The sequence below is a fragment of the Mobula hypostoma genome, chromosome 6 (genome assembly GCF_963921235.1).
Source record: "Mobula hypostoma chromosome 6, sMobHyp1.1, whole genome shotgun sequence".
Classification (NCBI taxonomy): Eukaryota; Metazoa; Chordata; class Chondrichthyes; order Myliobatiformes; family Myliobatidae; genus Mobula; species Mobula hypostoma.
The window spans coordinates 152,330,794-152,358,141 of NC_086102.1; the positions used below are offsets into that span (position 1 = coordinate 152,330,794).

General features: G+C 37.5%; 1 protein-coding gene and 1 long non-coding RNA gene across 4 annotated transcripts in view; one reads left to right on the forward strand and one right to left on the reverse strand.

Moving 5' to 3' along the window:
* hibch (3-hydroxyisobutyryl-CoA hydrolase) overlaps positions 1–27,348 on the forward strand; it is a 146,928-nt gene that overhangs the window by 106,353 nt on the left and 13,227 nt on the right. For both annotated transcript variants that reach the window (XM_063051991.1, XM_063051992.1), the window contains exons 9-12: positions 4,856–4,942; positions 7,482–7,534; positions 9,953–10,034; positions 27,074–27,193. In XM_063051991.1, the coding sequence (XP_062908061.1) occupies positions 4,856–4,942; positions 7,482–7,534; positions 9,953–10,034; positions 27,074–27,193 (342 nt within the window). The remainder of the gene's footprint in view (positions 1–4,855; positions 4,943–7,481; positions 7,535–9,952; positions 10,035–27,073; positions 27,194–27,348) is intronic.
* Positions 12,312–27,348, reverse strand: part of LOC134348508 (uncharacterized) — a 29,855-nt gene continuing 14,818 nt past the window's right edge. For both annotated transcript variants that reach the window (XR_010018439.1, XR_010018438.1), the window contains exons 3-4: positions 24,259–24,388; positions 12,312–13,534 (exon numbers count right to left, since the gene is read on the reverse strand). This is a non-coding gene — a long non-coding RNA (uncharacterized LOC134348508). The remainder of the gene's footprint in view (positions 13,535–24,258; positions 24,389–27,348) is intronic.

The window sequence follows — 27,348 nt, forward strand, 5'->3', positions numbered from 1 at the left end:
GATGTGGCCTGTCAAGAAAATAATCTAACTCAGGGGAAGAAAAAATTAATATTCAAAGGCAACTTTTCTGATCATGGGTAGAAAATTCTCCAAGTTAATGATTAGAGATGTCAAGCATTATTTTAACATGTAGTATGTTAGAAACACTATTTTTGTGCTGCACAAATGAATTCAATGTAAAATTCAACTGCCAAGTACAATAGGACCTTTAACTCAGAGCTTGCACGCTTCCAGATTTTAATGCAGGTCCATTATGCATTGCGGACTCATTTGTGATATCATACATTTTGACATCTCTTATGCAAGGTTCTTCAGTAACGCAGGGTTGACTTGGAGAGCTATGGTCTGCTTTTGCATTCATTAAAGGGCACTGAACTTCCTAGGTCCTTGGCCAGGGAGTCTGTGGCAACAGTCTTCAATCAAGCAGATCAAGTTTTTATAATGTTCCTTCTGCCCCACTACCCTTCTTGCTGGCAATGTTGGTCTGTCCCCTAGTGATGTCTCCGATGGTCCTCTCTTCCATTGTGTTTTAGACCTGACCAGGTATCTGATTCCTGATGTCTCTTTTCTAAATGACCTACAGGTCCAACGCTTCCTTTGATTGCCTCCACAGGCACTCACAAATACCCCACCTCCATAAGATGCACCCAAAACACATGCACCTATCTCCCTAACCACAACCCTCCTGACCCGTAGAGTATTAGTCGTATAGCACAGAAGTGGGCCCTTCAGCAATGCTAATATTTTTGGCCATCTGCCCAAATCCGATTTACCTGCATTAGGTCCATATCCTTCTATGCTTCTTTTTCAGGATCTTAAACATTGTGAATGTATCTGACTCCACCACTTCTTCCAGATATTTCCTACTCTTTGTTTAGTGGGTGGGTGAGGTTTGGGGTTTGGAGGCAAAGTTCCCTCAGGTCTTTAAAGCATCTCCTTCATACTTGAAGCCCAGGCAGTATTGTTATTGATACCTCTACCAGGGAGAAAAGATTCTGACTTTCTACTTGGTGACTCTAATAATTTTATATACAGTGGATTCTGGTCAATTGGGACACATCGGAACCAGTACATTTTGGCCCAATTAAGTGGCTGTTCCAATTAACCAAAGTTTCATGAAAATAGATTAAAAGGTATAAAAAAATACTGTTTAGCTGAGTAACCAATTATGTATTTAAAAGAAGTACAAAACAAGTTAGAACACTACCAGTGCTACCATAATACTACTAAACTGTATTAGTTTCTAATTGTTACTGATGGAGGAATTCGTCCAGTGTACACTACCATGGGAGCGGTAGCTCCTCTGGTAAAGGGGCTTGTGTACATTCAGGGGCAGCTCACTCACCTTTGGTCCCCCACCAGACATTCAGCTCTCAACTGTGGCTCCAAGTAGCTGTTTGCATACAACCACATCCTGGTATGTCGATTCGACAGGCAGGCTAAACCAGCCGAGTGTATCCGGTGAAATAGGGAAATGCCTATCCTCGGATGTGAAGTCAGCTCTGGCGGACTGTGGGGATGAGATCAATAGGGAGGTCTAACAGTCATCCACTGCAACCAAGGCAGACCTCAGTTTGTGACGACTACTCGTACCACTGGTCCTGGACTTTCGAAGTCAAGAGAGTGAAACTCTCCCAGTATAGTGGCTTTTCCACTTTAAAAACTCTCCCACACAAGCTCCACTGTCATCGTCGGATACGATGGAAGACCAACATGCTACCATATTCTTTGGATTGAGTGTAAATAAAAATTAGCAAAGATGCCTGGTGCAGATAATGGACTGCCTTCATACAATGCTTTTGACAATTGCACCCCACAAATCTTCATTTTCATTGCAACTTCCAAGATGATTGTTGATACCTTCAAATTCTTCATAGTTCATAAATTGTTGAACTAGTGAAATCATTTCACTCAGCCATTTCTGGCATCTGCAAGCCTGAATGAGTGAAAGAGCGGTGAGCAAACCTACTCTAGGTTGTCCTTCTGCTTACTTCTCACCACTATTAGTGATGAAATCACTGCTTTTTGAACATAAACACGTGCAGCAGACGCTATTTAAAAACTGCTTTCTCCAATCACAGTGTAGTGTCCATCAGCCACACAAGTTCATTAGACTGGCACTAGTTAGAAACTGTTTGGCAACAGTCTGCTGTCCCAATTAAGTGACATAATATCCCACATAAACAATGGGAATCCTGGCTATTTTCTCAATTATTTTCTGTTCTTTCAGAATTGTCCAAAATAAGTGGCTGCTCCAATTAAACGATGGACCAATTAACCAGAATTAACTATAGGTCTATCTGGTCACTCTTCAACCTCCTTTGCATCAGGAAAGATAGCCTCAGCCTTACCAATCACTCCTCCCACAATTTAGGTAACTTCATGGTGAATCTCTTCTGCATTCTCTCAAGTGCAACTACATCCTTCCTATAGTGTAGTGACCAGAACTGCATATGACACAGAAAATACTGGAGGAACTCAACAGGCCAGGCAGCATCTATTGTAAACAGTCAATGTTTTGGGCCAAGACCCTTCATCAGGACTGGAAAGGAAGGGGGAAGCCAGAGTAAGAAGGTGGGGGAAAGGTGAGGAAGAAGTACAACGTGGCAGGTAATAGTTGAAACCGGGAGAGGGGGAGGGGTGAAATAAATTGGGAAGTTAGTTGGTGAAAGAGATAAAGCGCTGGAGAAAGGGGAATCTAAAAGGAGAGGGCAGATGACCATGGAAGAAGGGGAAGGGAGAAGAGCACCAGAGGGGTGTGATGGGCAGGTAGGGAGATTAAGGTAAGAGAGTGAAATTGCAAAGTAATATTCCAACTTTGAAGAAAGCTAATGGCATGCTGGCCTTCATAAGAAAGGGAATTGAGTATAGGAGCAAAGAGGTCCTTCTGCAGTTGTACAGGGCCCTGGTGAGACCACACCTGGAATATTGTGTACAGTTTTAGTCTCCAAATTTGAGGAAGGACATTCTAGCTATTGAGGGAGTGCAGCGTAGGTTCACGAGGTTAATACCCAGGATGGCAAGACTGTCATATGTTGAAAGATTGGAGCAACTGGGGTTGTATACACTGGAATTTAGAAGGATGAGAGGGGATCTGATTGAAACATATAAGATTATTAAGGGATTGGACATGATAGAGGCAGGAAACATGTTCCCGATGTTGGGGGAGTCCTGAACCAGAGGCCACAGTTTAAGAATAAGTGGTAGACAATTTAGAACAGAGTTGAGGAAGAACTTTTTCACACAGAGGGTTGTGGTTCTGTGGAATGCTCTGCCTCAGAAGGCAGTGGAGGCCAATTCTCTGGATTCTTTCAAGAAAGAGTTAGATAGAGCTCAAAGATAGCGGAGTGAAGGGATATGGGGAGAAGGCAGGAAAAGGGTACTGATTGTGGATGATCAGCCAGGATCACAGTGAATGGTGGTGCTGGCTCAAAGGACTGAATGGCCTACTCCTGCACCTATTGTCTATTGTCTATTTTTTATTCTGTGAGCCTACCTATGAAGGAAAGTATACTTATGCCTTCCTCAACATCCTATCAACCTTGAAAGTGGATCTGCAGACTTCAATCCCATCTCCTGCTGTTCATCAATATCCCTTAGTGCTTTACTATTTGCTGTGTATGTCATACCCCAATGTGACTTACCAAAATCCTTCACCTTGTGCTTGTTGGAATTAAATTCACTGGCCAATATTTTATCCACCTTTTCATCTACTGGATAACCTGCTTCAGACAATCTTCCTTGCTATCCACAACAACCTTTCTTGCTATGATGTGCAGACTAACCAATAATAACTCTACATTCACATCCATATATCACAGACACCACTTGTCTCTGTCTCCTATCACTAAGTCAGTTTTGGATCCAATTAGCCAGCTCGCTTTGGATCCCATGTATCTTAATACTCTGGGCCAACCTATCATGTGGGACCTTGTCAAATACTTTACTAAAGTCCATATAAACAATATCTATCATCCTGCTCTCATCAAACCTCTTAGTTATTTCCTCAAAAAAAAACTCAATTAAACTAAAATTAATGCTTAAGTTTTCAAAAACTATTTATTATACCTGACCCGTTGAAATTCATGACTCCACAAATATTGGCATTTGTCCCTCGTGGTTTAATATTGCTTTTCAAGGAATGCAGAATTTCTAGACTAGAACAGTATGTTTTATGCTATTGAATTACAAGGCAATGTGCAGTATATTTTTCCATTAGATCTCTCTGCATGATTTATCGAATAGCCCAATGCAATACTTGAACTGCTAAAATGCTGTGTTAGAAATACAGACATTTGCCAGGTCGTTTCCAATACTTCATCAGATTTCTCGGAATCCACCTCATGAGAAGTTGTACATTAGAAATGCATGGGATTTTTAAAAAAAGCTCTTAGATACATTTTGAACTGCTAAATCAGAAATTTTTACCAGATTTATAAAGTGGAGCACTTTTCCTGAATATTTAAAAACCTAATTTTTCATTTTATCCTGGCAGATAATGGTCAATGTCTGAACCATAACAGCAATTTAAGAGACAAATGTATTGTTAAACAACTATCTGGTTTGGTTTAATACATTATGAACATGTGACATTAACACATTCTATCATTCCTTTTCTAAATCAATAAATGGTCAGAACTGATCAAATTTCTTATTGAATTTTTACACTCATGCTTAAGAAGTATTAACTGATTCTTCGGCAAAATAAGGCCATAGTAGGTTATTTAATTTAAACTATATTTTGAAGTTCAAGTGAAATTTATTACTTAATCTTTTAATATTGTACAAATGAGCAATTATCTGAAATACATCTTCATTTATTTCATAACGGTGTTGGTGTTTAATTTCGTTTAAGATTCCAGCTTTGGAGAAAGATTTGGTATCTCTAAGGTCTCCTTCAAAAGAGGATGTTGCAGATCTGTTAAACTCACATCATTTCAAGGTACAGTGATCTACGTATATGTCATGAATTAGCCTCACTACAGTTGAGATCAAACTTGTTGCTTCCATGCTGTTAAATTACGTGTTTAAACATAGAATATAAAACAGTACATTACATTACAGGCCCTTCAGTCCATGATGTTGTGTCGACCTTTTAACCTACTCTAAGATTGACCTAATCTTTCCCTCTCACATAGCCTTCACTTTTCCTTCCATATGCTTATCTGAGAGGCTTCTAAATGTCCCATGTACCTACCTCCATCACCACTCCTACAAGCCCATTCCACATACCCACCACCCTCTGTGTTGAAGACCTACCTTGGACTAACCCTGATACTTTCCTCTAATCACCTTAAAATTATGCCCCCTGATAATAGCCCTAGGACATAGTCTAAGGCTGACAACTCTATTTACATCTTTATCATCTTGTACAGCTCTATCAAGTCACCCCTCATTCTCCTGCAGTTCAGAAAGAATAGCCTTGGCCTGTTTAACCTATCCCCATAAGACATGCTCTCTAATCTAGGCAGCATTCTGGTAAATCTGCTCTGCACCCTCTCTTCCACATCCTCCTTATAATGAGGCAACCAGAACTGAATATAATACCCTGAATGTGATCTAACCAGAATTCTGTAGAACTGCAACATTACATCATGGTTCTTGAGCTCAATCCCTCAATGAATGAAAGCCAACACACCATACGTCTTTTTAACCACCCTGTCAACTTGCATAGCAGGTTTAAGAGACCTGTGGTTGTGGAGCCCATGATCTGTTCCACCCACTGCTAAGAATCCAGCCATTAATCCTTTATTCTGACTTCAGGATTGACCATGCAAAGGTGATAAACTCCACACTTTTCTGAATTGAACTCCACCTGCCACTTCTGAGTCCAGCTCTGCATCCTATCAATGCCCTGTTATAACCTACAACAACCTTCTACACTATCCACAAAATCACCTACCTTCATGACATCTGCAGACTTATTAACCTACCCTTCCACTTTCCTCATCCAAATTCACTTATAAAAATCACAAAGAGCAGGAATCCCAGAACAGATCCATGAGGAACACCACTGGTCACTGAACTCCAGGCAGAATATGCTCCATCTACTACCACCTTGTGTGGGCAAGCTAATTGTGAAATCATGCCTCCTGACTTTCTGAATGAGTCTACTGTGGGGATCCTTGTCAGTCACTTACTATAATCATATACACCACATCCACTAGAAACATAGAAAACCTACAGCATAGTACAGGCCCTTTGGCCCACAGTGTTGTGCTGAACATGTACTTACTTCAAAAATTACCTAAGGTTACCCATAGTCCTCTGTTTTTCTAAGCTCCATGTACCTATCCAGGAGTCTCTTAAAAGACCCTATCGTATCTGCCTTCACCACCGTCGCTGGCACCCCATTCCACACCCTCACCGCGTAAAAAAAAAACTTAACCCTGACCTCTTCTATGCCTACTTCCAAGCACCTTAAAACTGTGCCCCCTTGTGCTAGCCATTTCAGCCCCAGGAAAAAGCCTCTGACTATCCACACAATCAATGCCTCTCATCATCTTATGTACCTCTATCAAGTCACCGCTTATCCTGTGCCGCTCTAAGGAGAAAAGTCCGAGTTCACGCAACCTATTCTCATAAGGCATGCTCCCCAATCCAGGCAACATTCTTGTAAATCTCCTCTGCACCCGTTCTATAATTTCCACATCCTTCCTGTAGAGAGGTAACCAGAACTGAGCACAGTACTCCAAGTGGGGCCTGACCAGGGTCCTATATAGCTGTAACGTTACCTCTCGGCTCTTAAACTCAATCCCACGGTTGATGAAGGCCAATGCACCATATGCCTTCTTAACCACAGAGTCAACCTGCGCAGCAGCTTTGAGTGTCCTGTGGACTCGGACCCCAAGATCCCTCTTATCCTCCACACTGCCAAGAGTCTTACCGTTAATACTATATTCTGCCTTCATATTTGACCTATCTCCATCAATTTGTTTTGTCACTTCCTCAAAGAATTCAACCTGGATTATATCCCGTCTAGCCCCAGTACGCATCTATCTTAATATTGTTCAAACATTCCAGCAAATCCTCTTTCTTAATGTTGACATGTTCTAGCATATCAGCCTGTTTAACACTGTCCTCACAATTTTCAAGGTCTCTCCCCCGGTGAATACTAAAGCAAAATATTCATTAAGGACCTCTCCTACCTCCTTTCACCCTACCATCCTTTACCAGATTCAATGAGACAATCTTCCAAAACCCCATGCAAGTGATGTGGTATGTCTAAAGTAAATTAGGAAAAAAATATTGCCAGTATATGTAAGTATTATGTTTAAAATAAATAGTTGGTGGTATGCTATTTTCTTTTTCATAGAAAACTGCAGATTCCAAGCAGTACTGCAAATAGCAATATTTGTGATACTATTGTAAATTGATCTTCTGATACTTCAAACTTAAATGAACAATCAACTTAAAACAGTTGTGTAGACATGGAAAGATGAATAAGCGGAGATGTTTATTTTCCCTTTTTCTTCTAACAGTGCCAAGCTGATGATAAATTTACCCTAGCGGATCACATGGACAAGATTAATAGGTACTGTACTATCTGGGATGGAGCATTAGTATAGACAAAGGAAAATGTCATAGTTGGCACGTATTATTCACATCGCTCCAACAATTCAACAAGCCTGTTAACTGTAAATTCAGTTTCTGCATATTAAGCATTTAATGCATGAGCAATTTAGTGACAATAATCATTTTATATATGTACATTCAATGCTTTTTGCAAGCACTGCTTTCCTAATAAATGTTAGCCCTGAAAACACAAGAGACTGCTAATGTGGAATTTGGAATTAAAAACAAAATTATAGAGGAACTCAGCAGATCAGGCAGCATCTGTGGAAAGTAATGGACAGTTGACATTCCAGGTCAAGATCCTTTCTTCTGGCCGTCATCTGAATGTTAATATTAAATACTGACAGATGGATTTTACATGTGGATGCTCAGATCAATAATTTAAGAGTTATAGATTTTAAAATTACATTACTGAGTTAGTGATAAATTGAGTTTATCCTTTCCATGTTTGTCAGTTCTTAGTACATACACCCTCTCCATCCCCTAGCAAATGGTTTGATTCTCAGTGCAGTGAAGCAATGTAGACGCTCCCAAGCCCAATATTAATGCTGCGAAAAACATCTTTATACCTGTATAAAGATACCTTTTATACCTTTATCTAAGCTTTTGTGCTGAGGAGATAGGAATTGTCTTTCATCCCAACTGCCATGTCCAAAAGTGTAAAAGCTTAGATGAGAGATGATGGTACATTCTGTTAAAATGGCCTGAATTAGAGCTCAAATGATTGACATATTGGAAGATTTCTATAGGCTGATTATGATAAAGATGCCGTGAATTGTTAGCGTGAGATATCTAGAAAATTCTAGGTTTATTTCTTGATTTTTGCTGAATTAGCTGATTGTGACTAGAATAGCATGGATCATTCGTCCTAAATTGGGAGTAAAAAAACAATCATGTTTCTTTAAGAATTGGGTTGTGATATTTTTTTAAAAAGTAATCAAAAGTAAGAACTAAATTCTCAATTCACAATGGAATATAGTGTATTGTGGTAATTAGGCTATCAGTTAACCGGGGCAGCCATTTATTTGGGACAACTCTTAAAGAACAATAACTAATTGAGAAAATAGCTAGGATTTCTTATGTTTTTCTAGGACATTGTGCTGCTTAATTGGGGCAGGAGACTGTTGCTGAACTTTCTAACTAGCTTCAGAAGTCTGCACTTGCATGGCTGTTAGACACTACATCGTGCTTAGAGCAAACAGTTTTTAAATAGTGTCAGTTGTGCGTGTTTATGTTCAAAAAGCAGTGATTTTTGTCATTGACATTTGGTGAGAAATAATCAGTAAGGTAATTCAGAACTGGTTGCTCACCATGGTTTCAAACATTCAGACTTGGAGATGCCAGAAACAGCTGGGAGTGAAAATGAAATGATTTCACTACTTCAACAAGATAGGAACTATGAAGAATTTGGAGGTATCAACAATCATCTTGATTGTTACAATGAAAATGAAGATTTAGAGAATGCAATCAACTAAAGCATTGTATGAAGGCAGTCCGTTATCTGCACTAGGTGCCTGCGTTGATCTTGTTCATTTACAGTCAATCAAAAGAATATAGCAGATGAATTCCTCAGTCGATTACTGTTAGGTGCTATTACACAGTTTTATAGTGCTGTAGAGGTATTGGTCATGTTCTAATTTATTATATATTTAAAATGAAATACAGAATGTGTTACTCAGTTAAACGATAGTTTGTCTTTTTTATACCTTACTAACAATTTCCAAGAAACTTCAGCTAATACGGGCAGCTGCTTAACCTGGCCAAAACGTACTCATCTCGCTGTCTCCCAGTTAACTGGAATTCACGGTACTTAGTGCAGTTTGACTGTGGATCAAATTTAAACATTATTAAAAGTATCTGTAATTTCAATGATCTGCAACATACTAGACTTGTATTAAAAAAATCATGAGCAAACATGGGTTAATTTTCAAACAGCACACACCATTCTGACTTCCAAACCCTTATGGTCTGAACTTCAGCAAGCAGAGTCTAAGTATAGTTATTTAATTTCTGGGTATGTTGAGAGAATAGCATGTTTAAATTCCTTGCATTTACCATCAGAAAACCTATTCTTTCTGCTGTAATAAAGTACTCATCTGGAGACTTTATTTTCAGATTCTTTTGATTTTTTTTTTGCTTTATGTTAACTACTCATGCATGCTAGTATTGTTTTTGAAATTTTCTATGATCTTAGTGTAGAGATTTTGACACTACAGGGTGATTCACGGATTCACAGCTGGCAAGATTACAAGTTGGCAAAGTTCCCAAGATTATTTGTAGTGATAAAATAATTGCCCACGTAGCATGTCTACTCAGTACTAATAAATCATTTACCTTTTTTTCAATGGTTTGTGAGTGTATGCATTCTGTTTTACAGGCTGTTTAAAACCAACAGTGTGGAAGAAATAATGGAAAATCTGATACAAGATGGAAGTCCATTTGCACTTCAACACTTGAAGGTAGAGTACATTAGATAAGTAAAAGGCTGAACTTGAGAGATGTTACACTTAGCAAAAGCCAGAGGAGTCTTACAGATCCTTCTGTAATTTAAAATTAGCACTGATCCATAATGCATTCATTTAGAGATTTTGCTGGATAAAGATCATTGGGTCATAACTGTAACACAAATATAACCATATACCTTTCAATATTTGCTTCAATGTCTATTTCAAAATTAAAAGATTGAAAGAATTGTTGGCCAACTGCGCCATCAATTTCTCTCTGTCTGTGCAATCTGATCTCCTTCATACTGAAATATGTGTCCATCTTTCTCAGGCTTAATGCATATTTTCCATTTACAATTCTAGTCAGTTGGCATGAGTTCAGTCACTGGATGGCCTCGTTGCTAAGCCAGATCCTATTAGAGTTACAATCAGCTGCAGGAGCTCTCTGGAGCTGCATGAGGGTTTCAGCCTGAAATGTCAACAGTTATTTCCCCTTTTCCTCCCCGACCATAGGTGTTGTTCGACCTGCTAAATTCCTCCAGCAGATAGTTCGTTGCCCCACGTTCCAGCATCTGCAGCTTCTTGTGTCTTCTATTAAAGATAGTTGTGTGACAGAGAAATAACAGCAGCTACAATGTTATCATGGGAACCTAGCTGCATCCCAATATTCATTGTAGTTTTGTTGCTTTTGTCTCAAGATACTTCACTAATGCTTCAGCCTTATCCTAAGTAGTTGATTGTTATGTTGTGCCAAAGCTGAAAATGGGTTATTTTACTTGGTCTTAACTTTTAATTTATTGAAAATTCTAATTAGTTGTCTCTTTTCCACCGCTATTTGCTGCTGGATATGATGGGAAAATGGAGCTTGTCAACTTAGTCTGTAGCGGGCTATTCCTTTGCATACATTGTTCAAAAAGCTGAGAATTTTATTTTACCATTTTAATAGGATCCATCTTCTGACAGAAGCCTTGATCATCCATTTGTTGCTGTTGTTTTCAGTGCCTTTACCCCCAGTTTCCTCATAAGGGCAGATCAAGTAGGGATAAATTATATCTGGATCATCTTGAATTTCTGTAGTCTTTTAGTCTAGGTTTTAAAATAGTGCACCGAAAACAGGTCCTGCTCTTTAATCTGACTGTTGCTTTTAGGCAATTAATCACTATTTCAAGGTAATACTAATTATTTCTCCTGCTGGTCTTTAATGGAACTTTACATATCAAGCTGAAAATTCTGAGTGCAAGGATACTAACTGCAACATTTTGAAAATGTGTTTTTTAAATGTTTAACAATACTTCACTACTGTACCCTAATTAAATTACTTACTTTATCACAGAAGGTGGTTACAGAAATAATTGAACCAGAAAATAACTTGATAAACTATTTTTAAGTAATTTAAAATTGATGACTCACTGGGATTTTAAATGGATTTATTTTTAAACCACAGTCATTTTAAAAGAAACAGTTTAAGATTCTTCCCAACTGTGCTGGTTCATGATAGATTCAGTGTTGATAAAATACAAGAAAGTTTGCAAATACACAGGAGAGAAGAAACACTTTTCAAAATGGGTTTCCTCCAGGAAAGCCAATTATGCAGCATTCAAAAAAGCTTAATGCTGTATTTTACCACTTCAACGTGATTCAAGCACAATCTTTGCCACATCTTTTAGGGCGCAGCTGTTCTGGTTACAACTGGTCTTATTTTTTTTTAGATTATGAGAACACTCAGTCCTCTTTTATTGTCATTTAGAAATGCATACATGCATTAAGAAATGATACAATGTTTCTCCGGAGTGGTATCACAGAAAACAAGACAGATCAAAAACTAACACTGACAGAACCACATAATTATAACTTATAGTTACAGCAGTGCAAAGCAATACCATAATTTGATAAATAACAGACCATAGGCACAGTAAAAAAAAGTCTCAAAGTCCGGAGTCGATCAACTCCCGAGTCCCCGATAGCAGGCGGCAAAAGGGAGAATTAGCCTCCAGGCACCGTCAACTTGCTGATACCTTGGAAGCAGCAGACTCCAGCCGACTCTGAGCCCATCCGTCCGAAAACTCCGAGCAGCCTCTCCGATACAGCCTCCCGAGCGCCATCCTCTGCCGAGCGCCTTCGACCTCGCCCTGGCCGCTGAAACACGCAAAGCCAAGGATTTCGGGGCCTTCAGCTCTGGAGATTCCGGTTACCACACAGTAGCAGCGGTAGCAAAGCAGGCATTTCAGGAGTTTTCCAGATGTTCCGCTGTGCTCTCACGTCTCAGGATTGTGCACGGTCCCCTACTTGACAAATAATGGATATTCATCACCGAAGTGGCTGCTCGCACTGTCGTTGCGCCGCCATCTTCTCCCCCCTCCCGGGAGTATTTTGTGTTGTGCCTCTCAATCTTCTGCTAGGTGATACTAAATTTGACGAAGTACTGTACTGTTTCAGCTCAACTTGCATTTTTTGCAGTATAATTTCTATAGTCAAATATTTCAGCTCGTCTTTTAAACAGAAGATTTCAGGGGCTTTGGAATCAGTTTGAGAATTTTCAGGGCCAAGCCCATTCAACCTTATGTTATCATCAACCAACTCTCCCAACTTGGTACAGTAGTGCCCAGCTAATCTCTTATATAGCTTCAGATGACTCTGGTCATTGGAAAGATGTTGCTAATCAACTTGTATATTAAGTTGGGGGAGATTTACACAAATTCCAACCTGGTAAACATTGCCAGGAAAATATTGAGAGCTGTATTGAACCTGGCAGACAAGGCTGAAAAGGGAAACACAGAAAGCAACATGAATGAAGTTTTTCAACTAAGAAAGTAAATTTTCCTGGTCAGGTCAAGTTCTGTCCTTCTGATCTCTGGAAAAATAGGAAATAATTTCACAGAGCTGTCAAGCCATTAATAATTAAAATTATACAATAATTTGAATCACTACTTATTACGGCTGTATTGTTTAATGACATATAGACGATCTCCAGATAAACTAAGTGAAGAATGGAGTGAATAAAGAATAGTCTAATCCTTTTGAGTTTATTTTACATTTAATTCATCAGTTACTTAAACATAGTGGCCTGGAACTTGGAGCCAAAAAGGAAATGATGGCACTTAGCAGTGATTTTGAAGAACGCTGCCCACAATGATCTTGGTGCCATGGACTTTTCCTTTTCGATTACTGGATGTCAGATTAAAGATTTCTCATAGTTGAGTGTAATTAGCCAGCGGAACAGCCAACTAAAGCAAAAGGGGAAGTTCAAGGATAATTTTTGAGTATTATTTTAGGTGTTTTACAGAGTATGAATAAGGATCAGAAAAATACAGGTATCCAAGAGATCCAAAATATTACAGACATTTTAAAAATGTTACTACATTTAGCTGTCATATCTCATCAAAACAAATAAACATACAAAATAGCACCTTATTTTCAGTGTCCTTTAAAGTGTAAATAGGGTTGAGGAAGTAGTGTTTCAACCACAACTTGCATTTATGCAGCATCATTTCTTCAGTAAAACATAACTATTCATCCTGTGGAAAGATAATTTCAAGGCTTCAAAGTTAGTTTGAGAATTATTTGCTGCATTTATTTATTTTGTCAATTTTCTTATTTCTAGAAATTAGTTCAGAGAAGTTTGCACAACAGCATCCATGTGAAGGCTCTTTTACGCAAAACCTTAACTCATCTCTCTTTTCACAGATGCTGTCTGACCTGCTCAGTGTTTCCTTCATTTTCAGTTTTTATTTCAAATTCCAGGATTTGCAGATTTTTGGGTCTAATTTACAATGAGAAAGAGTAAAAAATGGGGGACAACATATTCTAGATTTCCATTTGTAATTACGCATGTGCCTGATCCAAGCGCTACTGAATTGTTTCACGGTGTAAAGGTGCCAAATATTGACTGCAAATCCTAAGTCATTTCAATATCATGATACTTCTGTGCAGATCTCTGAATGATTGATCAGGGATATAAATTCAATTCCCACCACGACACTGGGAAATTTAAATTCAGGTGAGTAAGTATATCAGTAATGTTGAATATCAAACTGATTTTTTTAGAACTATGATGATAAAATTCCCTAAAGCCTTGGATACTCATCCACTTTGGACTACGTCCTTCAGACCCTGCTGTGTACTCTTGCAGATGGCTTTGCAAGGAAATGATCTTTTTCAGGAGACATTTAGGATGCAGCTTGACTTTGACAGCAGTGTTCGTATCCCATGAATAGAAAAAAATACAGCAATACCTTCCAGGGTACCTCACAGGAGTATTGTCATCAAAATTAGACACTGAGCTACAAGGACGTATCTGAGCATGTGACGAAAAGATTGAAAGATGCAGTGGCTTTCACGGAGGATAATAGAAGAAAAGAGAGAAAGAAAAATGTGTACGAAGGAAATTCCAGAGTTTATGGCCTTGGCAACTGGAGGCATGGTAACCAATGGTGCAGAAATTATATTAATAATTGGTCAATAGTCCAGAAATTGTAATGGTGCAGAATCCAATGGAGAACGGCAAGAAATTTCAGAAATAAAGAAGTGAAGCCATAGAATAATTTGAAAATGCGGCTGTGAATATTGAAACTGTTGTCCCTTGGTTAGGGGCTGTTCTGAATCAGTTAGTGCAGGAATGATGGGACCTTGGTTTTCTGAGAGTTAGAATGTGATTTAATCACATGTTTATGGAGAGTAAAATAAAAGATTGGCAGTGACTGACTAAAAAATTGTCTCTAGAGGTAGAAATCAGTTAAGCTTACGGCAGGTATAGAATCAGATAGGGGAGACACAAGAAACAAGATGTAAATTGGAGCAACAAATAATCTGCTGGATGAGTAGCAGATAATGCAGCATCTGTGGGAGGAAAGGGATTATTTATCCAACATATCAATTATTTCTTCCTTTTACAGATGCTACTTGACCTGCTCGTTGTAGAGTCAGATAATATTGCAGATTTTAAATGTTTTTTTTAATGGTGCATATGTGTGGTCTGGAGATGATCTTGGAGTCAATCATGACTCCAAGGTAGGAAGCACTCTGTTATGTTATTCTCCATCTGACAGATGCTTAATTCAGCGATAGAGATGGTAGGTGGGCAATGGAAGTTGTGTCTGGGTGGAAAAGAGTGGCTTTGGCTTGTCATTTCCATCACAAAGAATGGAAGACAATTTAACTCAACCGGTCGGTACTTCTGTCAAATGAGACAACAGGCAGTTTAAAGATGAGATGGGTCAAGAAAAGTGGCCTCTTTAACTCATATGTTTTGGTCTTGCCCTACTTTGGAAACTTTTTGGAGAGATATTTTTAATATTATTTCTAAGGTATTAAATATAGATATCTCTCCTCACCCTATTACTGCTATCTTTGGACTACCTAAAATTTCTAGTAATCTTTCCCCTTCAGCCCGTAGAATGATTGCATTTCTTACTTTAATGGCGAAAAGATGTATTTTACAACATTGGAAAGAGCTTAATGCTCCAACTACCTTTTTTTGGTTCTCTCAGACGATTTTATGTTTGAATCTGGAGAAAATTAGAAGTAACCTTTATGATTCTTCATTTAAATTTGAACAGATTTGGGGACCTTTTATTTGATATTTTCATTTAATGTAATATATACCCTTCTTGTTTTTTTTCACTGTTTTTAATGGAGGTCGGGATTGAGGACGTGATTTTAAGTTTAACTCTGTTTGGTTTCAAGTTAGCCCATTGCTTTGCTTTGCTTTTAGTTAGTTGCACGGTGGGGTTTTTTTTTTCTTTTTTTCTATTGATATATATAAAATTTAGTATACTATTATGTTATCTTGGTTTCTTATGTTTAAATTACATTGTTTGTAGTATTTTTTTTTGGTATTGATACCTTCTGGAATTTTATTATATTTTAACATTGTATTAATGTTTATATGGCTTACCTTTTTGTATACTTATTCAATAAAAAGATTTAAAAAGAAAGAAGAAAAGTGATGAGGTTTTCAAAAAATATCTGAAAGTGGATTCTTTTTTTTTGTTCCATAATGGTGCCACATAAAATAGGAGGCCAAGAACGAACCCAGAGGTCAGTGAAGGGATAGGGAAGGCAACAAAGCAGTTAGAGCAAAGCATGGAAAGAGAAGTCTTTACTATGTTGGTCACTAACGTTCTCTTGCTGTGACTGAACAGTTATGTGTCGATATATTGTTTGCATGATTTGTCCTTTCTCCGCGCATCAGGTGTTGGTCTTTATTTTTTTTTTAATTAGGTTCTTTCAGGTTTCTTGCTTTGCGGCTGCCTGCAAGCAAACAAGTCTCAAGGTTGTATAATTTTTACATTTTTTGATAATATATATGCTTTGAACTTTGAAATATGGTCTCACCCATTTGGATGGCAGTGAGGATGCTTTCGGAGAAGGAATTCTGGTCAATCACGTTAAAGATTTGAGAAGAAGGCAGAACGTAGGCCATCCTGCTTTTTTTTGTAATGAGCACCACTTTTCTATCTGTGCGTCTTTGGTTTATCATGCTTTTCAAACCCAGCACTTGTAAAACACAGCCTGAATACTAAACTACTGTGCAAGTCCTGGTATTCTACTAAAGTTCAATATAGGTATTGAAACTTGAATTGGAAGTGCTAGATGTGGGTTTTCATTTGTAGTGCTCTGGCTGGCCCAAAGGAGCTGCCTTAGGCAATTGGTTAACTGAGGCAGCCTCTTAATTGGGACAATTCTTAAAGAATGTAACCTAATCAAGAAAATAGCTGAGGTTCACTTCATTTATTTGGGACACTATACTGCCTAATTGTGACAGGAGACTGTTGTTAAACAGTTCCTGGGGACTTCCGGTAGCGCTCATGGAGTGAAGTCGCGTTCTTGACTCGCTCCATTACCTCTGAGTTTTTTTTTCTCTATGGTCAGCTATACTTTAATTAACCATTAAGGCATCAACTCTTACAATACTTTGAATTAAACTGAATTCTCCGACAACTGGATGGAACTTAGATCTGCTATGTCTAAGAACGGGAAAAACGGCAAGGATGGTAAACCTCCGGTTAAACCGAAAGGTATGGATTTCCCCCCGACTGAATCACCGGTGACTTTGAAAGCTATATCGGAGTTAATTCAGAGGGAAATTTCAACCTCTGTTAGGGAGATGATTCGTACGGAAATTGCAGACTCTGTTAAAGACCTGATTCATACGGAAATCTCAATTAATCTCCAGAAAATTGCCGATTCAATTGATAAGATGCAAACATCTATTGCGGAACATCAGTCGGCTATATCTGATCTTCAAAAATTCGCGCAACAAAGTGAGCTTAAGATGGGGAAAATCGAAGAAACAATTAATGTAATGAAGAAGAAACTTGACTTTCTGACTTTTAAAAACTCTGACTTGGAATCTAGAATGCGACGGCAGAATTTACGAATGATTGGGGTGCGTGAAGCTGTGGAATCTAACAACCCCATGAAGTATTTTTCTCAACTTTTAAAAGATGCATTCCCTACTGTATTTCCTGACCAACCACCGCTACTGGATCGTGTTCACAGAATCCCATCATACTCGTCTAGGTCAGATAGACCTAGGCATGTTATCTTACATTTTCATTACTTTCAAGACAAGGAGAGACTGTTTCGATTCGCTCGATCTAAAGGTTTCATTGATTTTTCGGATCTTAGGTTCCGATTCGTGGAAGATTTCAGTAAACCAATCTGGGACCAACGGGTTCGCTACAGATCTGTGATGTCAGAATTCTATAAGATGGATTTAAGACCAGCGTTGCTGTACCCTGCACGTCTAAGGATTCGCATGTCAGATGGAGTCCTTCGTTTTTTTGATTCTCCATCGGATGCCCAGAGTTATCTGGATCAACTTTCACCTTCAACATCTTAATTGCTATTTTTTTTTAATTATCTCCGTTGATCGGAGGCTGTGAATTGGTTGGTTTTAACTTTTTCGTGCCCTATTTGGGCAGAAAAGTTTATTTTTGATTTCTTAATATGGTTGCTAAACTTTCTTTTCAACTGCGTCATTTCTTTCTTTTCCCAGGGGATTCTGGGTGGTTACTTCCTTTTTGTCATCTTACGTATTTCCTGTGTGGCCTTAAATTTTGTAGTTTTTTTAAATTTTATTTTGTTTTGCTTTTTATAACTACTTTATGTCAATAATCTTATTTTTTCTTGTTGTTGTGTTTATTCATGGGTTTGGGGTTTATTGTGGTTTTTTTTTAATATATATTTTCTGGCTTTTGTTCTGTTGTGTGTGTATTTTAATTGAGTTACCTTTTTTTTTACTTTTTTACTGTTTTACAATTAGCTGATCTTTTTCATATTTATACCTTTTTTTTAGGGAGCGTATACCGGAAGTCATGGGGGTAGTTTTAGCGCTTGCTTCTTTCGGGCGGGTCTGCTTTAGATTTTGCCTTGGGGTCTTGGGGCGAGGGGGGTGGCGGGAGGGGCTTCACGTTTTAGTTTTTTTCTCTTTGGGCTATATACATTATTGAAGTACTGGTTGCGTCCTTTTTCCCGGTATCTTTCGTATGTTCTGTTTCCTCTCTGGGTTCGTGGGTCGAGCCTATCTTCAATCCTCCTTGTTGTGGGTTGACTTTAGGATTTATGGAGTTTATTATTAATTTTGTCTCCTGGAACACTAACGGTCTTAATCATCCTATTAAAAGGAAAAAAGTTTTTAAAGTGTTCCGGAGACTTAAAGCACAAATTTTATTTTTACAAGAGACCCATGTACGGAGGGGGGACAGACTACGTTTTTTTAAATTCTGGAAGGGACAACAATTTCATTTGAACTCCAATGCTAAGATTCGAGGCGTCTCTATTTTTATAGATTCCTCAGTTACTTTTATACAACAGGATATTACTTCTGATCCGAATGGTAGATTTTTATTGGTTAGTGGTTTACTATTTAATAAAAAAGTAGTTTTGGTTAATGTTTATGCTCCTAATATGGATTGTCCGGAATTTTATAAATCATTGTTTAATCAGTTTCCGAATTTGAACGAGTTTTCATTGATCTGGGGCGGAGATCTTAATACCTGTTTGTCTCCAGCTTTGGACCGTTCGGCTCCTTTACGGACCTTACCTAATAAATCTGCAAATTTGATTAATTTTTTCCTTTCTGATTCTGGGTCGACGGACATTTGGCGTTTTCTGCATCCTCAGGGAAAAGATTTTTCCTTCTTTTCACATGTTCATCATTCCTATTCAAGAATTGATTTTTTTTTATTGATTCTCATCTTATTCCTTCAGTGATTAAATGTGATTATGATTCTATAACCATTTCGGATCATGCTCCACTTAAGCTTTCTATTAAAATTATGGCCAATATACCAAATAATAGACAATGGCGTTTTAATTCGCTGTTGCTTCAGGACTCGGACTTTGTTAACTTTATGAATGAACAGATTGAGGTCTTTTTTTACAATTAACCATACAGAGGATATTTCGGTTAACACTCTTTGGGACACTTTTAAAGCCTATATTCGGGGTCAGATTATTTCGTATTCTGCTGCTTTGAGGAAGAAACAGAAGCAGGAGGAGATGGCAATTGTGGACAAGATTAAAGAAATTGATAAGAAATATGTTATGGCTCCTTCTGAGGAGTTATACAAACAAAGAACTGAACTTCAAATGGAACACAGTTTACTACTCTCGTCCTCGATTGTAAACCAATTAAAGAAAACAAGAAGTGACTTTTATGTTCACAGTGACAAAATTGGCAAGCTGCTGGCTAATCAATTGAAATCTAATTATGTTAAATCTCAAATCAATCAGATTTATAACCAAAATGATCGATTGATACTGGATCATGTGGGGATTAATCAAACCTTTTGTGATTTTTATTCTTCTTTATATCAATCAGAGTCTCCTCGAGATTCTAAATATATGAATGATTTTTTAGATAAGTTAGACTTCCCTCAGATTTCACAGGATATGTCTTCTTTATTAGATACTTCCATTACAATGGATGAGATTAAGAATGTTATTTTTTCTATGAATCTGGGGAAAGCTCCTGGCCCGGATGGGTTTACCGTTGAATTTTATAAATGTTTTGCTTCTTTATTGATCCCTTGGCTCTGTAGGGTTTTTGAGGCTTCTCTGAAACTTGGTAAACTTCCTGAATAGAGCATCAATTTCTCTAATACTAAAGAAGGATAAAGACCCTGCTCAATGTGCATCTTATAGACCAATATCTTTATTAAATGTTGATTCTAAAGTTTTTTCTAAGTTATTAGCAAATAGACTAGAAAAAGTACTTCCTTCTATTATTTCGGAAGACCAAACGGGTTTTATTAAAGGTCGTTACTCTTTTTATAATATTCGTACATTGTTAAATATCGTTTATACTCCCTCACAAAATGTTCCTGAGTGTGTTATTTCTTTAGATGCCGAGAAAGCTTTTGATAGAGTAGAATGGCCTTATTTATTTAAGGTGCTTGAAATGTTTAATTTTAGCTTGAAATTTATATCCTGGATTAAACTGTTATATCATTCCCCTGTAGCCTCGGTTCGTACTAACTCTTTAAACTCACCTTTTTTCCCTCTCTTTCGAGGTACTCGACAAGGCTGTCCTCTTAGTCCCCTATTATTTGATATTGCATTAGAACCTCTTGCAATTGCTATTCGAGAATCTTCAAATATTACTGGGATAACTCGGGGATTAAAGTTCTTTAAATTATCACTCTATGCTGATGATTTACTTTTATATATTTCTAATCCTGAGAAATCCATTCCTGCTGTTTTAGAGTTATTAGCACAATTTGGTTTTTTTTCAGGTTATAAATTAAATCTTAGTAAGAGTGAACTTTTTCCGATTAATAAACATCTTCCCTTATATTATAAATTTCCATTTAAATTGATTAATAATTATTTCTCATATCTTGGGATTAAAATTACTTGTAAATACAAAGATTTATTTAAGACTAACTTTTTACCATTAATAGACCATATTACTCAACTTTCATCTAAATGGTTTCCCTTATATTTAACTTTGATTGGTCGTATTAATGCAGTTAAGATGTTTTTTTTGCCAAAATTTTTATATGTGTTTCAGGCATTACCAATTTTTGTTCCAAAATCTTTCTTTGATAAAGTTGAATCTAAAATTTCTTCATTTATTTGGCAGAATAAGAATCCGAGACTGGGTAAAATACATTTACAGAAAGCTAAGAGAGATGGAGGTTTAGCATTACCTAACTTTAGATTCTATTATTGGGCTATTAATATTCGACATATGAAATTTTGGTTACTTGATCAGGACATACTATCTATTCCTAAATGGGTAGCATTGGAACTACAATCTGTTCAGGGTTATACACTTGGCTCTATTTTAGGCTCCTCTCTCCCTTTTGATTCGAAACGCCTTAAGCAGGTCTCTAACCCGATAGTTAAATATGCTTTGCGCATTTGGTTTCAATTCAGAAAATTTTTTGATCTTAATCAATTCGGGTTAGCGATTCCTATTTTAGGTAACATTTTTTCCTCCCTCTTTTACGGATCGCGCTTTTCAAACTTGGAAGACTAAGGGTATTTTACGGTTTTTGGATTTATTTTTAGATGGTTCCCTTATGTCTTTTGAACAATTATCTAATAAATATAACTTATCAAGAATACATTTTTTTAGATATTTACAAGTTAGAAATTTCCTAAGTACTATACTTTCTTCCTTTCCAATGCTTCCTCCTACATATATTTTAGATTCGATAATTAACCTCAATCCATGTCAGAAAGGTGCATCGGCTATGATTTATAATATTATTATGAAACTTAGGAAAGCTCCATTTGATAAGATTAGGGGAGATTGGGAACAGGAATTGGGGCTTACCATTTCTGTGGATGATTGGGGGCAGATTTTACAATTAGTTAATACTTCCTCTATTTGTGCTAAACATTCCCTAATTCAATTTAAAGTGGTTCATAGAGCACATATGTCCAAAGATAAGTTAGCGCGTTTTTACTCGCATATTAATCCTTTCTGTGATAGATGTTCGGGGCAGATAGCCTCTTTAACTCATATGTTTTGGTCTTGCCCTACTTTGGAAACTTTTTGGAGAGATATTTTTAATATTATTTCTAAGGTATTAAATATAGATATCTCTCCTCACCCTATTACTGCTATCTTTGGACTACCTAAAATTTCTAGTAATCTTTCCCCTTCAGCCCGTAGAATGATTGCATTTCTTACTTTAATGGCGAAAAGATGTATTTTACAACATTGGAAAGAGCTTAATGCTCCAACTACCTTTTTTTGGTTTTCTCAGACGATTTTATGTTTGAATTTGGAGAAAATTAGAAGTAACCTTTATGATTCTTCATTTAAATTTGAACAGATTTGGGGACCTTTTATTCGATATTTTCATTTAATGTAATATTTACCCTTCTTGTTTTTTTTCACTGTTTTTAATGGAGGTCGGGATTGAGGACGTGATTTTAAGTTTAACTCTGTTTGGTTTCAAGTTAGCCCATTGCTTTGCTTTGCTTTTAGTTAGTTGCACGGTGGGTTTTTTTTTGGGGGTTTTTTTTTCTTTTTTTTTCCATTGATATATATAAAATTTAGTATACTATTATGTTATCTTGGTTTCTTATGTTTAAATTACATTGTTTGTAGTATTTTTTTTGGTATTGATACCTTTTGGAATTTTATTATACTTTAACATTGTATTAATGTTTATATGGCTTACCTTTTTTGTATACTTATTCAATAAAAAGATTTAAAAAGAAAGAAAGAAACAGTTTCTAACTAGCATCGGTCACATGCAGTTGAATGGCTGTTAGACACTACACCATGTTAAGAAAATAGCATCAGTTACGCGTGCGTGTGTTCAAAAAGCAGTGATTTTTGACACTAGTAATTGGCGAGAGATCAGCAGGAAGACAATTCAGAACTGCTTTGCTCATTCTGATTTCAAGCATTCAGGTTGGAATTGCCAGAAATGGTCATGAGTGAAAATATAATGATTTCACTACTTCAACAAGTTAGGGACTACAAAGAATTTGAAAGTACTGTACCAACAATCATCTTGAATGTTGCAATGAAAATGAAGATTTGTGGATACATTCAGCACAAGCATTGTATGAAGGAAGTCATTATCTGTACTAGATGTCTGCGCTGATTTTGTTTATTTACAACCAGTCAAAACAAAACAGCCATGTAAATGGATGAATTCCTCTGTCAATAATTATTAGTAACTAATACAAGATTTTATAGTGCTCAAATAGTATTGGTAGTGTTCTAATTTGTTCTGTATTTCATTTAAATAAATCATTTGTTCCTCAAACAGTAGTTTGCCTTTTTTTTGTGCTTTTTTTTAATGATTTCCATGAAACTTTGACTAATTAGGGCAGCCGCTTAATTTGGCCAAAATATACTGATCCTGATGGGTCCCAATTAACAGGAATTCACTGTATAAAATGCATGGTCTGCTCTCAAAACAATACATATTTGTTGACTCAATTACATAGCTAGAGTCAGTGACGTGGCAAGCATTGTGTGCGGTGTCTGCAGGAACAGGATCCTACTTGAATATGAACACTTGAAAGAAGATTATGCGTGTGACGTGACGTAATTCTCTATGTGATAAAACTCTGTATTGTATGAAATGATCTTCCTGCTCCCACCCTGATGCATTATCAGTGTGTAACATTTTTAATATATCAGTGAGGGAAATATTCTTTGATTTGGAATCTGTTGTCATGCTCAGTTGATATTATATTAGAGAGGGTGCTGTTACAAATGTTGTAGATGATAAGATGGCATTAATTGAAATGCTATGCCAAATTGTGACATTCAGTTGACTTGTAAGTTAGTAATCAGAAAAGATGATGCATTTATGTTAAAATATGTTGATATTGATGTTCTTCAGCGATAGAATATGTGCCACCCACACTCAGCTGGTCTCCAGGTGATTGTAGTCTGCGCAAGTTAATCTTTTGAGTTAACTGAATTACTGTGATACAATTCCCTGCCAAAAGTGATTGCCTTCAGAGTAGCTCCACAGCATCACAATATAAATTACCTGCTCTGCTGCCAATGCAGGACCTATTTGATGATCCAGTTTCAAAATCAGAGCTAATTGTGACAAATAGTCACCCAGCAGTGACAATAAATGTGATCTTGTCTCTGTTTCCCAGAACAAATGCCGATATTTCAGAAGTTTAAAAGGATCTCTTCCCAGTATATGCCACACTGCTGTGCTCATTGATCTGGCAAATTTTACAAAGTAGATATTGTGTCATTATTCATACGTGTAAAGATATAGAGAGTATTTATACATACTTATAGCCAAACAGTTCTGTGGTTTTCTTCAGTCATCACTGTCCCCTTTGGAAAATCGCTCAACGAACTATGAACTGATGTACATTTCCAGATTGTGGTTCAATCTGATGGCAAATTGGGTTGGTCATACCTAGAAACAATGCAACAAGGCAGGTTTTCATAACCTGTCATCAGCAACCAGTAGTTTACAGATATTTAAAAAGAATCTTTTGAAGTTACTGTTTGAAGTAGTTAAAATAACAAAGGAGTCTTTCTGTCTATTTACAATTCCCCCCCACCTGTACCAGTTTCAGGCAGTGACCTTTACAAACAGGACAGAGATGAATAGTGATAGTCCTCATGAAGTGCTGTTACACCCATACTTGGCTTGTTCAGGGAATTTATGACAATGACTGGGTGGAATAATGTGGTTACACAAGTGCTTGGAGTTATCTCATATTTCTCCTCGCTTCAGAATACGGAAGCAATTCAGAAACTAAACAAGCTCATTTTCAGTATAATGTCAGGAGATTGGGTAAATTCATTTGGCACATACTAACCTTGCCAAAAGTAATTTGGAATCATGTTTATTATACCTGATATATGCTCAGTGGCCACCTTATTAGCTACGGGAATGGAACCCGGTATGGTCTTCTGCTGAGCCCACCCACTTCAAAGTTTGACATGTTGTGCATTCAGAGTTGCTGTTTTGCACACCACTGTTGTAATGCATGGTTATTTGAGTTGCTGTCAACTTCCTGTCAGCTTGAATCAGTCTGGTCATCCTCCCACCATCCTCATTAACAAGTTATCTTCACCCTCAGAACTGCCACACACTTTTTTTTGTGTTTCTCACACCATTTTTTGTAAACTCTAGAGACTGTTGTCATAAAAATCCAAGGAGATCAGCAGTTTGAGATAATCAGACCATGCTGTCTGGTACCAACAATCACTGCATGGTCAAAAGTCACTTAGATCATATTTCTTCCCCATTCTGTTGTTTGGTCTGAACAACAAGTGAACCTCTTGACCGTCTCCATCTGTTTTTATGTGTTGAGTTGCTGCCACATGATTGGCTGATCAGATATTTGCATTAGCAGGCAGATGTAACTAATAAAATGGTCACTGAGTGTAAGTTGTGGAATCTCCTCTTTTGTGGCAGCTTCATTCATACCCTTGCCCAAGAAGAGTGTAGTGACCTGTCTCAATGACTATCACCCAGTTGCACTTACATCCCCAGTGATGAAGTATTTTGAGAGGCTGATGATGAAGCATATCAGCTCCTATCAGAGTGGCAACTTGGATCCACTCCAATTTGCCTACCAGAGCAACAGGTCCACAGCAGATACTATCTCATTGGCTCTTTACACAACCCAGGAACATCAGGACAACAAAGATGCATACATTAAGATGATTACAACTCAGCATTTAATACCATCATCCCCTCAAAACTAGTCAGTAAACTCCAAGATCTGGGCCTCAAGACTACCTTGTGCAATTGGATCCTGGATTTCCTCATTTGCAGACCCCAGTCAGTTCCAATCGGCAAACACATCTCCACAATCTCTATCAACACAGGTGCACCACAAGGCTGTGTGCCTAGCCCCCTGCTCTACTTGCTGTACACATCTGACTGCGTGGCTAAGCACAGCTACAGCACCATATTCAAGCTTGCTGCTGACACTACTGTTGTGGGCTGTGTCAAAGGTGGTGATAAATCAGCAAACAGGAAAGAGATTGAAAATTTGGATGAGTGGTGTAATAACAACACCCTTCAGTCAATGTACGCAAGACCAAGGAACTGATTGTAGACTTCAGGAGAGGGAAACCAGAGGTCCATGAGCCAGTCCTCATCGGAGGATCAGAGGTAGAGAGGGTCAGTAACTTTGAGTCCCTGGATGTTATTATCTCAAAAGACCTGTCCTGGACCCATCATTATAAATGTAATTGCAAAGAAAGCACGACAATGCCTCTACTTACTTAGGAGTATGCGGACTTTCGACATGACATCAAAAACTTTGACAATTTTATAGATATGTAGTGGAGAGTGTACTGACTGTCTGCATCACCACCTGGTATAGCTACACCAATGCCTTTGAATGGAAAATCCTACAAAAGGTGGTGGATTCAGCCCAGTACATCACGGGTAAAGCCCTCCCAACCATTGAGCACATCTACATGAAACTCTGTTGTAGGAAAACAGCATCCATAATCAAAGATCCTCACCACCCAGGCCATGTTTTTTTCCTCACTACTGCCATCAGGTAGATGGTACAAGAGCCTTGGGACTCACACCACCAGGTTCAAGAATAGTTACTAGCCCTCAACCATCAGGCTCTTGAGCAAAAGGAAATAACTACACTCATCTATTGAGATATTCGCATAACCAATGATCTTACTTTATGGACTCTTTATCTTATTATTTCATACTCTCATTATTTATTGCTATTTATTTATATTTACATTTGCACAGTTTGTTGTCTTCTACGCTCTACTTGGTTTTTCATTGATCCTGTTATAGTTACTATTCTATAGATTTGCTGAGTATGCCCACAGGAAAAATCTCAGGATTGGATTTAGTGGCATATATGTACTCTGATAATAAAATTTACTTTGAACTTTGATGAGGAGAGCTGTGCCTGTGATGGGACTGGCTGATTCAACAACCCTTTGCAGCCAATTTCAATCCAATGCTTTGAGCCTTCCATAACCAGGCAGTGATGTAAACTGAATGTTTTCTGTAAATTTTCTCTATAAGTGCAAATAGCCTTTCAATAACTCATTCATATTTATTCAGATGCTCAATAGTTTCATACTTTTGTCATTTTATCTCCAGATTTTGAAGAAAATGTCTCCTACATCCATGAAGATTACTTTTCAGCAGCTCGAAGAGGGAGCTAGGAAGAACTTGTCAGAAGTTTTAATGATGGAGTACAGACTTAGCCAAGCTTGCATGGTGAGTTTATGTCCGTGACACAGACTAAATACTGTCATAGAGAGTTTAGCACTTTTTTTTATATTTTAAGTTGCGTTGTTTAGAAATCTAAGGTGTTATAATTTAATGTTGGAGGAAGAATTTGAAATGGTCGGGAAATGTCAAATTCATGTTCA